The sequence below is a fragment of the Nylanderia fulva genome, unplaced genomic scaffold, assembly GCF_048542155.1.
Source record: "Nylanderia fulva isolate GAGA-0341 unplaced genomic scaffold, ASM4854215v1 Scaffold21, whole genome shotgun sequence".
NCBI lineage: Eukaryota > Metazoa > Arthropoda > Insecta > Hymenoptera > Formicidae > Nylanderia > Nylanderia fulva.
In genome coordinates, this window is record NW_028190275.1 from 3,731,600 (window position 1) to 3,745,996 (window position 14,397).

A 14,397-nucleotide genomic window follows, 5' to 3' on the forward strand; every position below is an offset into this window, starting at 1 on the left:
TCTATTCAATCTATAGAAACAATTCAACCTTATATACCTGCATCTTACACATTTAACATCTTGCTTCTCGACTCTTTTTATTGTAATTGTTTCAAAAAAGAATATTTAGGTCATGGACCAGCATAGATATTTGTGTCGCAGATATAGTATTTGAAGTATCATAATGTTAAACAAATTCGCTGTTACCAACTAACCTTGAGCTTTACTTCTAATTATTGAAGAATAATAATCAGTAATCAGGTGCAAGAACTCACACAAATATGGAAATTAATTCCGTTATTATAAGAGCGAATTCTGCGAGCAGTAAAAGTTTTATTGATCAATTATCAACAATTAGCTTTAAGAGAACTCGAGTAAAGGTCGAAATTAGTTTTCTTATTAAAAGTGAAAATTTTCTGCGAATAGTATATTTTAAATATTGTATCAGATTTAAGTATTGATCTGTTATTTATGGTTCATATTCGGGTATATATATAGATCTTTGTTAAGATTTTTCTAGAAAAAAATGATACGATCTTTATTCATTCTGCTTATTCCGTCACATTTTGAAAATTTTTTGCATGTACTATTTTACAGATTATTCCATTGCAGTTTGAAATCTCTTACATGTCTAGACTTTTATCATATAAATAACACAATATTATATAATTATACATATATCTTTGTAAAACTTTTAGTTTCTTAAATATAAGAACTTTCATTTTCTTCTTTTTTCTGGAGTTAAAAATTAAGTGATTGAAGAAAAAGGAGAAACGTAGAGGGGCAAATGTGTAAAAATTAATTTTGCATCAGCGTGAATTTTTTTTTGTCATTAATCATCCATTTTTTGCGCTTATCGCGAAAATGTCAAAGTTATGACTGTCACATGTGTCGCATGACATATCGGCACTCTTCCGAAAATTCCGGCCGTTTTAATCACGAATTGGATATAATCAATCACGGGCGTAGAAGTTACCTTGGGGACGAGCGCGACGAACTTTTTGCGAAAATGTGATTTTAACGTGCGAGACCGCCTATTGTGATCGCGCATCGGAAGTTCCGCGCGTTTGTCACGTGCTCGAGGCGCGCTCTTATACCTGTGTCCCGATAGCGGCTTTAGGAAATTCGTGTCATTAATAAAAACAATTGTGAATTCGAATACGTGAGCGACAAAAAATGAATATTGATATAAACCGGAGAAGAAGGGAGAGATTTACGGAAACAGCTCGTCGCTGTGGAAGTAGATATATCCGAAACTTCAGTCTCGCTCCACGGTTCAAACATAGAATTCTCTTTTCAAGAAGAAGACCACTTTTATAGGGTAAATAAAAGTGCAGCAGAGATTTCTCTCAGACAGTTTAAAAAAAAATATTCGCACTTTTTTACGAGGAGCGCTTTATATTGAATTAAACAGCAAGTCTTGTATTATTGTAAAAATTACTTATATTATTTGTGTTTTTATTATATATATGACAATATATATATGTATTTGTGTGATCGATTGTGTTTAAAATTGTTCGGTGATTGAGGTTTAATTTTTGTGTCACATATTTTATATATTTCTCTTTTCTTCAAAAAATATATGTAATATACATATATTAATTTATATAACGTGTGTGTAAATTTATTTGCTTACTTCTTGGAATTATGACGGTATATTGATTTCGAAATTACGCGATTGTAAAAGCAGTTATATAATTAATACAATAATAGTTAAATATCCTATTTCATCAATAAATTATTGACAAAATAATACTCTTTATATAATCAAAATTAAGTATTTCAGAATATAAATTTCGTTTCTCTTTTGAAAAACAATATATGTAATATACATGTACATATTTATATACATATATAAATCTTTTATATCATCTCTTGATTCTCCTCATAGATCAATTCTAGTTGATTAATGCGCTCTCGTGTAAAATTGAAATTTTAAATTAATAAGTTACATAATATACTAATTCATGATATTTAAAAGAATAGGTTTCTCCGTTTGAACGCATTCTGTTTACATATCGAAACGCGACGTCGTATCGAGCTAAGCAACGATACATTTATATTACAAAAAGTGCAAATTATATATAAAAATAACCATCGTTAGACAGTCAAGAGGAAATAATGTCTGCATACTGGTGTTTCGTCTCGCTGCTATATTACGGATTTATCGTTCAAACAAAGGGTCTGATACGCACGCACCAAATATTCCCGCCGCACACGGATTCCAATTTATTGGTTGTAAGTAAAATTTCGGAAAATAATACACTTTCTTTTTTTTACATTGAAAGAACAGTGTAATGTATATTTTATAAATTATAAGAAAACTTTTTAAATTTCATAATTGTATAATTTTTATATTTTTTTATTATAACTTATTTTTTTTATTTTATTATTAATTATATTATATATATATATATATATATATATATATATATTTTTTTGTTATGAATTATAATATATTATAATTATAAGAAAATTGATTTCTCTTTGAGCTAAAAATTGATGATAAAATGATAAATTTAACTTGTCAATAGATTACATTTTAGTATTTCGCTGTATTTTATAGGAAAACTTCATAAAAAAGAGCGGCTACCCCTTTGAGCTTCTTCATGTAAAAACTAGGGACGGATACATATTAGCTGTGCATCGGATACCATCTAATCAAGCACTATGTAATAATTCGACTAATACTGAAAATCGACGAGTGGTCTTAATTATGCACGGATTGCTGGGGTGTTCGATGGATTGGGTAATAACGGGTCAAAATCGATCACTCGGTATTAAAAATCAATCAATCTTTTAACTTTTTTTATCACAAATGTGTTGATTAAAAATATTATTCTTGTTATCGTTAGCTTATCTTTTATCCGACAATGGCTATGACGTGTGGCTCGGCAACTCCCGGGGGACAACAAATTCGAAAAACCACACGAGGCTCTCCTTGGAAAGTCCTGAATTTTGGGATTTCAGGTATCGAAGCGCAAGTTTCTCACTGTTTCGCAATAAACTTGACGTTAAAATTTAATATTCCTTTTTTTATTTATGCAGTGTCAATTGTCAAGAATACAAATAATATATTTGGTAAATATTTTAAGTTTTTTAAATTATATTCATGAATATAACATTCTGTTTAGCTGGCACGAGATGGGTATTTACGATTTACCCGCTATGATAGATTACATATTGCAAAAAACCGGACAAAAACAACTGTTTTACATAGGCTTTTCTCAAGGAACGACACAATTTTGGGTTCTAATGTCTCTCAGGCCGGAATATAATAGAAAGATCAAACTCATGTCTGCTCTAGCCCCTGTGGCTTATACAGGACATATTGGTGGTCTATTGAGACCTTTAAGTTTCTTCGCAAATTTTTTCAGGGTAAGAATTAAATAGTTCTAACTCTTTCAAGATATTCTTAAAAACTTGAGAACTTAAAAAAACAAATAATTAATAAAAGTCATTTTTTTCAAATTATTATATATAATTGTTTCACATATCTGGATAATTATTATTTATATCACTTTCTACATAAAAGCGAAATTATAATTATTATATTCTTATGAAATATCTATACAATATATTCATATTTATGAATACACTAAATAATAAATAAATTCAATTACTTTTTTCGTTATGAAAAAAAGAAAATATGATAAAATATTTTCTGTAGTGATCTCTTTATTAAAAAGTAGTGTAAATTGTGTAAACTATATTTTATATTCTGTGCTTATTATTCGTTTAATTTAACAGAAATTTTATAAATACATCGGATTCTTTGAATTGTTGCCAAATTCGAACCTGGAGAAAATGATAACATATCGTTTTTGTCGGGAAGGCCTTATCACTGAGCCCATTTGCGCGTTTGTTATAGCCTCGATAGGAGGTTTCAGTCGCGGCGAAGTGGATCATGTAAGCTATCATCCTAGTTAAACATGATTCTGACTCGCGATTTTACGAAAGTAACGTTTTTAAATACTTTCAGGCGCATCTAGCCGAATATCTGCAATTCGCGCCGGCAGGTTGTTCGTTAAAGCAATTAGTTCATTACTCGATGGGTATTCAAAATCCAGGTATCAATTTTGGAGCTCGATTACAAATTCTTATAAAATTAAAAATTCTCTGCGTTTCATATTGGAACAATTTGTTATCTTAAAAAAAATAATTTCCTCGCAGGACATTTTCGCCCTTACGATTACGGTTTGATAAGGAATATCCTAGTATACAGACAATTCGTACCACCAGAATATCCTATGCAAAGGATTACAGCCCCGGTGATTTTGTACAACGGCCTGAGCGACGTTTTAGCTCATCCGAATGTAATTAAACGCAAATTATTAATAGACAAATTATTTGCTAGGAGACATCTCATACAGATAATATATCTCCAAGACTCGATATCAGATTTGATTGTTCATTTTAGGACGTTGATATATTGCAACAAAAATTGCCGAATTTGTTGGAGAAACATACGGTCACGCTAAAACCATTGGGTCATTTCGATTTCGTATACGGATTGAATGTACCAGAACTCGTTTATGATTATCTGATTGATAAGATGAATTCAATGACATAAAGGTAAGAAAACGAAAAACAAACTGAATTTATAGTGATTTCTATCGACTATTGTATATATATATATATATATATATATATATATATATATATATATATATATCGATTTATAGGTGCTTCATCATCGATTCAGCCATCTAATTCAATGATCTCAATCTACAATCGAACAACGAAGCTAAGACTATAGATGATAGAATTTTGTCACGATTTATATTTTTTATATCGTAAATCACTAAACAAGGGATGCGAAAAAAGAAAACGAAGAGGAAAGGATATTTAATTATGCGACTAATAATAAGGATCTTCGCTGTTTCCGTTTAATACGCAAAAACAAGCAAGATCCGTACTTTCAGATCTACCTCACTGATCGCATAATAATCTTTAATGGAATTACTTTAAAGAAAATGCGGGTACTTTGATTGAGCACGCATCGCCAATTTTATTTTGTCTTCCGCTGCCATATAAATCTTAATGTATGCATTCGTTCAAATATTATTAGTATATAATATTTGAACGAGAGATGTTTCTTTCTTTTTGGAAAAGAAAGAGATACATATATATATCATATATATATATATATATATATATATATATCAAGAGTAAGCAAATTTAATAACACATACCCTGAAGTATTGCTATTTATTACGTGTCCATATTTATTTATAATACACTATTTGTGAGAGTAGATTTAATGTGATATATTCAAAAACTGTAACTGTACCACAATAGTGTGGATGTGTGTCGACGAACTGAATCAGTGAGACGCTGAAGCCGAGCGGAAGCCAGTGTGGAAGATGCTGAAACAAAATCAGATTTCTAGGATTCGTGTCAACGTTATCCAATTCTAGAAAATATCGAGCAAGTCACTTCATGTTTGCAATAATACTCTTGAGAGTTTGTGTTAAAAAATGTTTTTCGTTTCTTTTTATCAGAATTTGATTAATTTCTTATTTTAATCGGAATACAAAATCTCATGTAATAAAGTGTTTTTTGAGAATTCAATATATTTATATAAAATAATTATTTAAATAACTATATATAATTATATATAATTATTTTAATAACAAGTTCATTCGCGAAATATCCTTCCAGATTCTATTAACATTTAAATTTAATTGAATTTTATTTATTTAACGATACGTTTTTAATGAATTATAAGAATCTTTTATTTCTGGGTATCCAAAAGAAGAATGGTTAAAATTTTTTATTCCATTAGATTCACTTTAATTTATTAGATTCTCGCACGATATAAATAATTAGACTCATTGAAAGAACAAATAATCGTTTAATAATATTCTGTACAAAGGGCATATTCTTTTCGAATTTTCCTGCAAATAGGATTATGCATTCGAGAATTATTTTTTATATTTATTTTAAGACTTTTTATTTATTTAATGAATTCTTGGGGAAATGGCCATTCAGTAATTCATTTATTAGCAAAAATGTGATAATAGTTTAATATATTGTTTTTCTCTCATATATTACATTGTTACGAAATATATTGCATAAATTTATCATACATTTTAATTATGTTTATGTCTAAATGTAACTAATGTCCAGAAAAGTACATTTGACTAGTTAACGTTTTATGTCAAAAAATACATTAATAAAGAAACTCTTGGAACTAAAGGAAGAGATTCGAATCTTAATGATTTGATGTTAAAAAAAGAGTACAAAATATACTAGTATATCTAGCAATTAGTGATAAAATGTTTTTTTTGTAAATGTCATATTACATCAATAAAATATCTATTTGAAACTCTTTATGTTTAATGCTAATCATTATATTTAGCGTTAATTATTTTATTGCTTTAGTTTGTTTCAACCTGTCATTTTAAAAATATTCAATATCTACGCAAATTTAATGTGTCAATTTTTTGAATGCATTTTGATTAATCTCTTCTCCAATCGCTTTATGTGTTTATGTGTATGTATCATATGTATTTCTTACGATTAAATCTAATAATAAATCCATTATAATACAATTATATATGTAAAAGTATCTAAAATTTAATCAAATAGTATATTTAATGTTTATTTTAATCGTCGCCACCACTAGATCTCCAAAAATTGAGCAAATTTCACTGTTCTCTCTTTTCGTAATAATATATTATCATTTACTTTGTAATTATCCTAACAATATAAAAAACTTTTAATCATTTTAACATTTTTTACAGGGAAAATAGAAACAAAACTCAACCCTTAATAATCTAATTGTAAAGTATCGTCTAATTGTAAAGAAAATAATAAATATCCATGTAGCAAGTAGTAAATAAAAAGAAAAAATTCCTTTCCATGCAAAAAGTACCATAGATTGCACTTAAGATTGCGTGCTGCCACATCATTAATCAATTATAAAGTATAATAATAAAAATCGCATCGGCATTATAACACATAGAAATTTATGAGAAATATCACAAACACTCCAATGAAATAATAGAGAGAGAAAGAGTGCGCGATGATGCAGCGACGAAATGAAAAGAAGGAAAGAAAGAGAAAGAGAGATAGAGAATTTCCGAGAGAAATTTTCAGAATTTTTTAGTCTACATATTAATAACATGAAAGTGACAACATCTTATTTGAAAAAACCTAATATAGTACACTTGGTTTTCGTATTATTCTCCGTTAAAGTTATAAATAGAATGAACATTTATACAACCTTGGGCTTGGGAGAGCAGATTTCAGGCTCAATTCCTGTATCGATGTGACGACTTCTTACCATCTCGATGGCTCGACTTGGATCGCGACTTTCTACTTCGATCCCGCGATCTGGACCGGCTGCCCCGTCGTCGGCTTCTCCTGGAAATATACGATCTCGATCTTCGGGCTCGATCCCTCGAGCGGCTACGCGATCTCTCCCTACGATCGCCGCGCGACCTCGAGCGCGAGCCTCTTCGTTTCGTCGTGGTCACGCGAGACGATTTGCTGCGCGATCGACTGTTCCTCCGCCTGTCTCTGGAACGCGAGCGGGACTTTCTCTTACGCGATCGCGACCGCGACGAACGCCACTTCCTACTACGATTGTCGACGGACGGCGACCTGGAGTGGCCTCGACAGCTGCGCGAGCGCGATCTCACGCGTTTCCGGTCGTCGCGGGATCGCGTACGATGCTTCTTGCTGGATCTACGATCGCTAGAAGAACGCGAGGATCGCGAACGATAGTTCTTGCGGGACGACTTGGCCGACCTTGAGCGGGAACGTCGCTTTCCGTTCGGACGAGCGGGACGACCTGACGGATCGTCTGCCACTTCGCGACTTGCTCCTGCTCTTGGACTTTCGACGTCGCTGATGATAACCGCGTTGCTGCTGTTGCTGCTCGCGTTGCTGCGGCTGCGACTGCTTGCTAGTGCGCGCTTTATCGTGTTTCTTGGCGTGTTTCTCGCGGCTCGACTCGGACAAGCTGCTCGAGGATTCACTGCTGCTCGACTCGGAGTCAGCCGATCCCGAAACAGTGCTGCTCGCTTTCGTCGCTTTCGTCGCCTGCTGGTGATCGTCGGCCGTCGACGGGGCCTTCTGCGGCGCCGCCGTTTGTGGACTTTGCCCGCCGCTCGATAAAGTTTCGGACGCTTCTCTTTGATTATTTACCGTTTCTTTTTCATCAACTAAAGTATGACGTCAGGGGGTTACACTTAATTTGCTCACGGCCACATACGCTTGTGTTGTTATCTGTCGAAACATACCTGTATCCCGGCAGCTAGTATTACCGGTATGATTTTCTTGTTGTCTATTTTGTTGCTCGTCGTAACTACGTTGTTCCTCCCTCTCCTCCTCCTCGGCCAGACGCGTCTCGATCTCCTCCTCGATCTTCCGAAATGCCTGCTGTCGACGTTTCAACGTTTCCTACGGAGATCGGGAATTAATATTTTAGAATAAAACTTTTTTTTTTTTTTTTGCGAAAAAGAGATCAAGTGTCTGCCTCACCTTCAGATCATCGTCGCTGTCGTCGTCATGAACTTGTGCGTGTTCGCTCTGCTCTTCCTCGGACTCGCTGTTACTGTCGCCGTAGATGCCCAGACCTACGGCAGATGGAAGTCGAAGTTACATCCGTTCAGAGTGCGCGACATTTTCAAAATTGGAATGGGTGTTAAGACTCCTGACTCCACGCCTACCATGTTAGAATTGTGACGTCAGAGGCGAGAAAACGCATATTAAAAATTCTTAGATGCCATTTCGAAATATTTTTTCATCTAAACATGGCATCGAAGAACTTTCAGCGTATACTTTCTCAGCCTCTGACGTCACAATCTGACATAGCTACGGCGAGGACTCAGGACCCTTAAAAAAAGAAAAAATATATATACAAAATTCGCCGTTACTTTCATCAAGGAATATCCTGAGAAAGAGCGAAAGAGAGAAAGAGAGAGAGAGAGACTTCTCTCTCTCAATTGCAGGCAATAAATCTCTACGATGCGAACGGCCGAATTAACATCAAATGCATTCACGCATTGACCCGTGTCTTTTTTGTTCTTTCTTTTTTTTCTCTCTTAACGAGTTACTTGCTTACTAGTTACTCGTTTACTAGGCCGTTCCCTAAGGATATCGCCGTGTGTTATATCAAGTGTTGAAGCTTACTCACCGAGCTTGCGAGTGATCTGAGCAAGAGGGGCCGTGTTGTTGAGGGATGCGACGGGGGTCTCTCCTGCGGGGACTTACAATACACACGCATTTAGTAACCAATCGCTAAAAAAGTACCATCGCACGGATAAATGACCCCCGATAATAATGAATGGCTCTTTACTGGCTCATTCTCGTGACAAGATGGGCCGAACCATTCCTTCGTCCCTTCGCTTCCTTACGTGTAAACCTTATAAGAAATCTTTACAGCATTATTTCACTTACAAAAATTGAACTACATAATACTTTGAGAAAATTCATCGATATCGCGATTTGGTATACTGATTATACGTCGGAAAATATGAGATAAAATCCGCTTGAAATAACGAACAAGTTAGATACTTGAAAAAAACTTGGATCGTAACTAAGTGTATAAAAGCTAAGCGATCAAACGTGCCCATGACGTAAAAATGGGTATGAAAGGCGTACATAAGTTTCTTATTATTTCATCTAATATTACTAATTGTAATATCAAAGTGCTTTTGTTAAAACAAATTCCGATTATGTAAACATTTTGTTTATACATATATATGTATATATATATATATATGTGTGTATATATGTATATATATATATATATATATATATATATATATATATTACAGTAAATAAATATATGATACTAGAATCTTTATCTCCTAAGGAGATGTGTCGCGCGAGATGATTGTCGGGCATAAAAATGCCGGCGCGTAAAAAGGAGAAGCCTTTAAAATCTGAAAATCGGCACGTAATGCGAAACGATTACGTGATTGAAGACGTGAGAAAATGAGTGAGATATGTACGTGTTTATGACTTATGCTAAACGCAAATTCCTGAAAACACAAAAAATAAAATAACAGGATGTCCTGAAATTGCCGAATAATTAAGTCTGCGGATTAAGGAATCTCTGTTTAATACTCTCTTTCAACTTGATATTACACAATCGCACAGCTTCCTCGCAGCGTGGCGCGGCCAGTAGGCTCACTGAATCTGCGAATTCTGTGCTCCAACGAGCAAAAGCACGGAAATTCAATTGGTTAGTTCTATCGTGTGTATCTGGGGTACCTTTGGCACGTGCGCGGCTCCAAACCTCTCTGCATACCGTAGCAATCTCTTCGTTCGTTACCTCCAGAAGTATTTCCGTCAGCGCTCGTCTTACTTTCAACATCTGTGAAAAAAGAAAAAACAAATTATTTCACGTGTTGCGATGCCGTACAAGATTAATTACATTATAAATTGAGAATATTTGCTGAAAATTAACTTGTATTTACTCTTCTGGAAGGGCAAGATTTTTTCCAGGAGGAGAGCATGTGTGCAATATAAATTTAAATTTAATTTAAATTTAATTTTTTTATGTTAAATATGTAAATAAATTCGTGTTTCAAATTGAAAAGATCAAATGCTTAATTTTTTTACCTGATACCAAGAGGGAGCGGAAAACGCAGACGTATAATGTCTTCTGCTTACCATTTCCTGAAAGATCTCATCAGGAGATCGCTTTTGTGCGACTGTACAGAGAGACGGAGGTGTGCTGGTCGTGGCGGTTGGACTCTCGTCAGCGTCCGCGTGAGATTCTGGTGAATCGGCGTCTCTGAATCGCGACTTCCGTGGCCGAACAACGATATCCGGGGTGCGATCATAGCTCTTGTCTACGGATTGTTGTCCACGCGTATTGCTACTCGTTATGTCGAAGTCCTGTTCAGTCTCCTTTTCCGAGTCCGAATCCTGAAAATAATGACGATGATATATAATAACTTTTTCATAGTCATACAAATCTTTGTCGAGATCGAAGTTTAGAAAATTATGAAACACAAACGGGAGAAATGGCTCTAATTTAAGAGTCAGGCAGGCGAGAAAGAAAGCACAAATTCTGACTCTTAATTAGCCCGTTTTCTCATTTGGACTTTGAATATACTTCAACTTTGTTTTTGGTAAATATTTCGTAAATATGTAAAGTTTTAGATAGAGAAACGGCATATATATCGCGATTTTTGATCGGTGGTTCTTCCTCTACCTGATTTATTGTCATATAGTGACCATAGACAGACAGACTTCTAACTGTACCAGTTACACTACTAATTTCGCCATGTAAGTCTGTAGAAGACACGCTGCTACTCGGTATTTGCAAACAGTACTTGATTAATGATTATCATAATTTTCAATTGTCTGACAGTTGAAAATGATAATCATTAATTAAAAAAATATTTGTATATATATAAACAACACGCACGGAAATTACTATGTTAATTTGGTTAACTTCAGCTGATAATCTATTTGTATTACAATTTGTTTTATCCCATACAAACTATGAACTGAAGCTGAAAAAATCCTATATGGTAATTCTGAAAATGATGGTGATGGTGCCGTTCTTTTATTTTTCTAAAACTCTAGTGTAACATGATCAAGATCTTACAAATTTGCTCTTGCTAGGATTGAGCACTGCACGCGCTTCATCCTCTGCTTGCTTGCGAGCCTCCAATTCTTGCTTCCTCAAGATCTCTAATCGTTCTCTCTCCACAGCCTTCTGTTTCTCTTTTTCCATTTTTTCCAATCCTTCACGAATCCATGCTGGTAACTGTCTTCGTTTTGCGGCGTCTATGCAGAATAGATTAACAGCAAGTTATAGCAGATGAATTATTATATAATTCATGACTATACTCGCCGAACTCGTAAACAACTGTAACAAGAAAGAATTATCGTTATTAATTTTACCTATAGTCATAGTAGTATCTTCTTCCGGTGTTTTTTCTCTATCATCTCGGCATCGGACTGGATCCATTACCCTCATATGTGCTCTGTTCGTATGTCTCATTCCTTTCATGAATGGAGGTGGTTGTGATGATATTGCATTAGGTGGTTCTCCAGACCAATAATTAGTAACCTGATGATACAATGGTCATTTACATTGGAAATAATAGTAGAGTTCTTGAAAATATTAAAAATAACAATTCATATTTAAAACAATAAATTATGTATATATTAGGTTGGCCAATAAATTCGTGCGGTTTTTGACAATAGATGGCTTTAATGTTCTGAAAAGCAACTATATTCAATTCAAATCGTGAAAGCGCGCATTTCGTTCGATAAGTAATATTTCAACATGTATTTAAAAAAATACGTAAAGATTAGTTGTATTTTGTGTTTAACATAATTCAAAAGATGGATAACGAAACGAGCATTTTCGCCATATTATGTTGTTTTATTTTAACAAAAGCAAAAACGCGGCACAAACATCTAAAAACATATGTGTGGTATATGGTAAGGATGTTGTGAAAGAACGTGTGTGCCAGAAATCATTGCAAAATTTCGTTCAGGAAATTTTTCTATCCAAGACGCACCACGCTCGGACCGGCTAGTTGAGATTAATCAAGTCAAAATAAAGGCGTTAATAAACGTTTCACGATGCGAGAGATTGCAGATGTTCTCCAAATATCAAAAACAAGCGTGGCAAACCATCTACATCAACTTGACTACATTAGCCGGCTCTAAAACCGCACGAACTTATTGGCCAACTTAATATAATCTAACGTGACAAATGTATTTAGTACCTAACATTTATCTAAATTATGTCGTAAATAATATATTATTATTAATTATAAACTTTCTTTTTTAGATTTTACCTGATTGTACGATTGTGCTGGTGCTACTGAATTGTACGAATACAATGATGGTGCAGCAGGAGGAGGTGTATTAAAATCAGTAGTGGTAGATATTGTTGGCGCAGGTGGTATAACTGGCACAGTTGGAAGTCCAATTGGTTTACCATCAGGACCTATAGTAACACCAGGTGGTGGTACGCCGCTCCATTCCCAGCTTCCTGTTCCAGATGCTGAAGTATTCCAGTGACCCCACTGGTTCCATTGAGTCCAAGCTTCTATTAACAAGCCACAATGTCGCATGAGAGAAAATATCTTATGCTGTTGACTTTGGTAATAATCTTTGATTGTCTATTTGAAAATCTGTTGTCTAATATAAAATCTTTAAAATCCTGTTTTTTCTCTCTTACCAGATCCACTGATGGTTGGTGCAGGAGGTACAGGAGGCATCTCATCATCCTTGGTGTCCATATCCATTGGTGCCTCACCACTACCATCGTTTATGGAATATATGGGATTTATATTTGGTGGTGGTGGTGCCGGTGGTACAGTTGTCTCCTTCATTTTTATCCATTGTTGCGCCTGAGCTGCCCAATCCACTGGTTCCGGACAAACAATAACATCATCAAAAATTCATACATTACTGACAGGTGTGAAGATTTATCGAAAAAGTACCTTGTTCATTACTCATGTTTTGATAAGCTGAAGGATTGAGCGCCCATTGGGTTGGATAATCTTTCTCCTCAAACATATCTCCGCTCATCTTCATCTATGTAGGAAGTCACAGCACAGGAAGCAAAATCCTAGATCTTGAAACTCAGCAATAGCACATACGGTGTACTCTTGCCGGATTGTTATAATGTTCCCTCTATTATACAGTATAGAGAATACATTCTAATTCTATTGTTGTGGAATTAGAACTATGGTTAATGGAAGCAAACATCTTCTCGCGTACTCTTATTACTCTCGCGACATCATGGTATTTCAAATACGAATAAATTTACCGTAGTGTGCTACGTAGTGCGAGCGAAATTTTATGAGTACTGCTTATATGATCTTCTTTGACCGGCAATACCGAATCCCCTAAAAAGGAGTCATATATCTCGGCTATATATTACATTTTGTTACCGGAATATATTTCTGCGAGAGCCAAGCAAAATTTTATCAAGTTACCATTTTCTCTACCGCATCGGCTAACAATCTCCGGACTTTATGAGCTGATTCCTGTCACAATGTTGGTGTTAACGAAGGAAGAAAGCACACGCGCCCAAAACTCTTGATCCTCCATTTTCTTTATATCAAGCTTGGTTTACAAAATTATTTATCGAGCGAATTTCGATGCGGTATTTATCGACCAATCACAGACGAAGAAATTTTCGCACTTCTCGTTCCTGATTGGTCGATCAATGTGACGTCACTTTCTTGAAAAATAATTGTTCTATATATATATATATATATATATATATATATAATTATTATTATTATTATATTAATTAAATAATAGATTTTAAGAATAAAATATTATTAATGAGAATATTAAAGCAAAACAATAAGAGAACAAACAAATATGCTCTAATAAATTTTGATCACTGACTGATTGCTGCACGCTGAAAAGGCACCTGAAGAAGAGGATATAGATTGAATTGACCTATTGATC

General features: G+C 34.3%; 2 protein-coding genes across 4 annotated transcripts; one reads left to right on the forward strand and one right to left on the reverse strand.

Annotated features, from left to right (window-relative positions):
• The first annotated feature begins 51 nt into the window (after window positions 1-51).
• On the forward strand, window positions 52-5,445 carry LOC114945505 (lipase 3-like). 3 transcript variants are annotated; one of them, XM_029321762.2, is made up of 10 exons: window positions 52-1,300; window positions 1,966-2,217; window positions 2,546-2,756; window positions 2,835-2,949; window positions 3,114-3,357; window positions 3,730-3,888; window positions 3,962-4,049; window positions 4,153-4,295; window positions 4,400-4,554; window positions 4,665-5,445. In XM_029321762.2, exons 2-9 carry the CDS (start codon window positions 2,101-2,103, stop codon window positions 4,550-4,552), a joined length of 1,230 nt encoding a protein of 409 aa, XP_029177595.2. In that variant the 5' UTR covers window positions 52-1,300; window positions 1,966-2,100; the 3' UTR covers window positions 4,553-4,554; window positions 4,665-5,445. The 3 variants fall into 3 exon arrangements, with proteins under 3 accessions (XP_029177595.2, XP_029177593.2, XP_029177594.2); XM_029321760.2 differs by lacking the exon at window positions 4,665-5,445 and having other exon boundaries at window positions 4,153-4,537; XM_029321761.2 differs by lacking the exon at window positions 4,665-5,445 and having other exon boundaries at window positions 2,084-2,217; window positions 4,153-4,537.
• Window positions 5,176-14,049, reverse strand: LOC114945504 (uncharacterized). The gene is given in 13 exon segments (XM_029321757.2): window positions 5,176-7,758; window positions 7,760-8,153; window positions 8,232-8,391; window positions 8,473-8,567; window positions 9,128-9,199; window positions 10,210-10,312; window positions 10,612-10,869; window positions 11,558-11,739; window positions 11,857-12,025; window positions 12,765-13,018; window positions 13,151-13,339; window positions 13,416-13,823; window positions 13,914-14,049. Coding segments are annotated over 12 exon segments (2,490 nt in total). The 5' UTR covers window positions 13,510-13,823; window positions 13,914-14,049; the 3' UTR covers window positions 5,176-7,238.
• Window positions 14,050-14,397: the final 348 nt, after the last annotated feature.

Bases quoted from the DNA above. Each gene is read 5' to 3' on its own strand.
- LOC114945505 (XM_029321760.2), top strand. From the start codon at position 2,101: ATGTCTGCATACTGGTGTTTCGTCTCGCTGCTATATTACGGATTTATC. The intron at 2,950-3,113 runs GTATCGAAGCGC...CATTCTGTTTAG, and splicing joins CCTGAATTTTGGGATTTCAG to CTGGCACGAGATGGGTATTT. The intron at 4,050-4,152 runs GTATCAATTTTG...ATTTCCTCGCAG, and splicing joins GATGGGTATTCAAAATCCAG to GACATTTTCGCCCTTACGAT.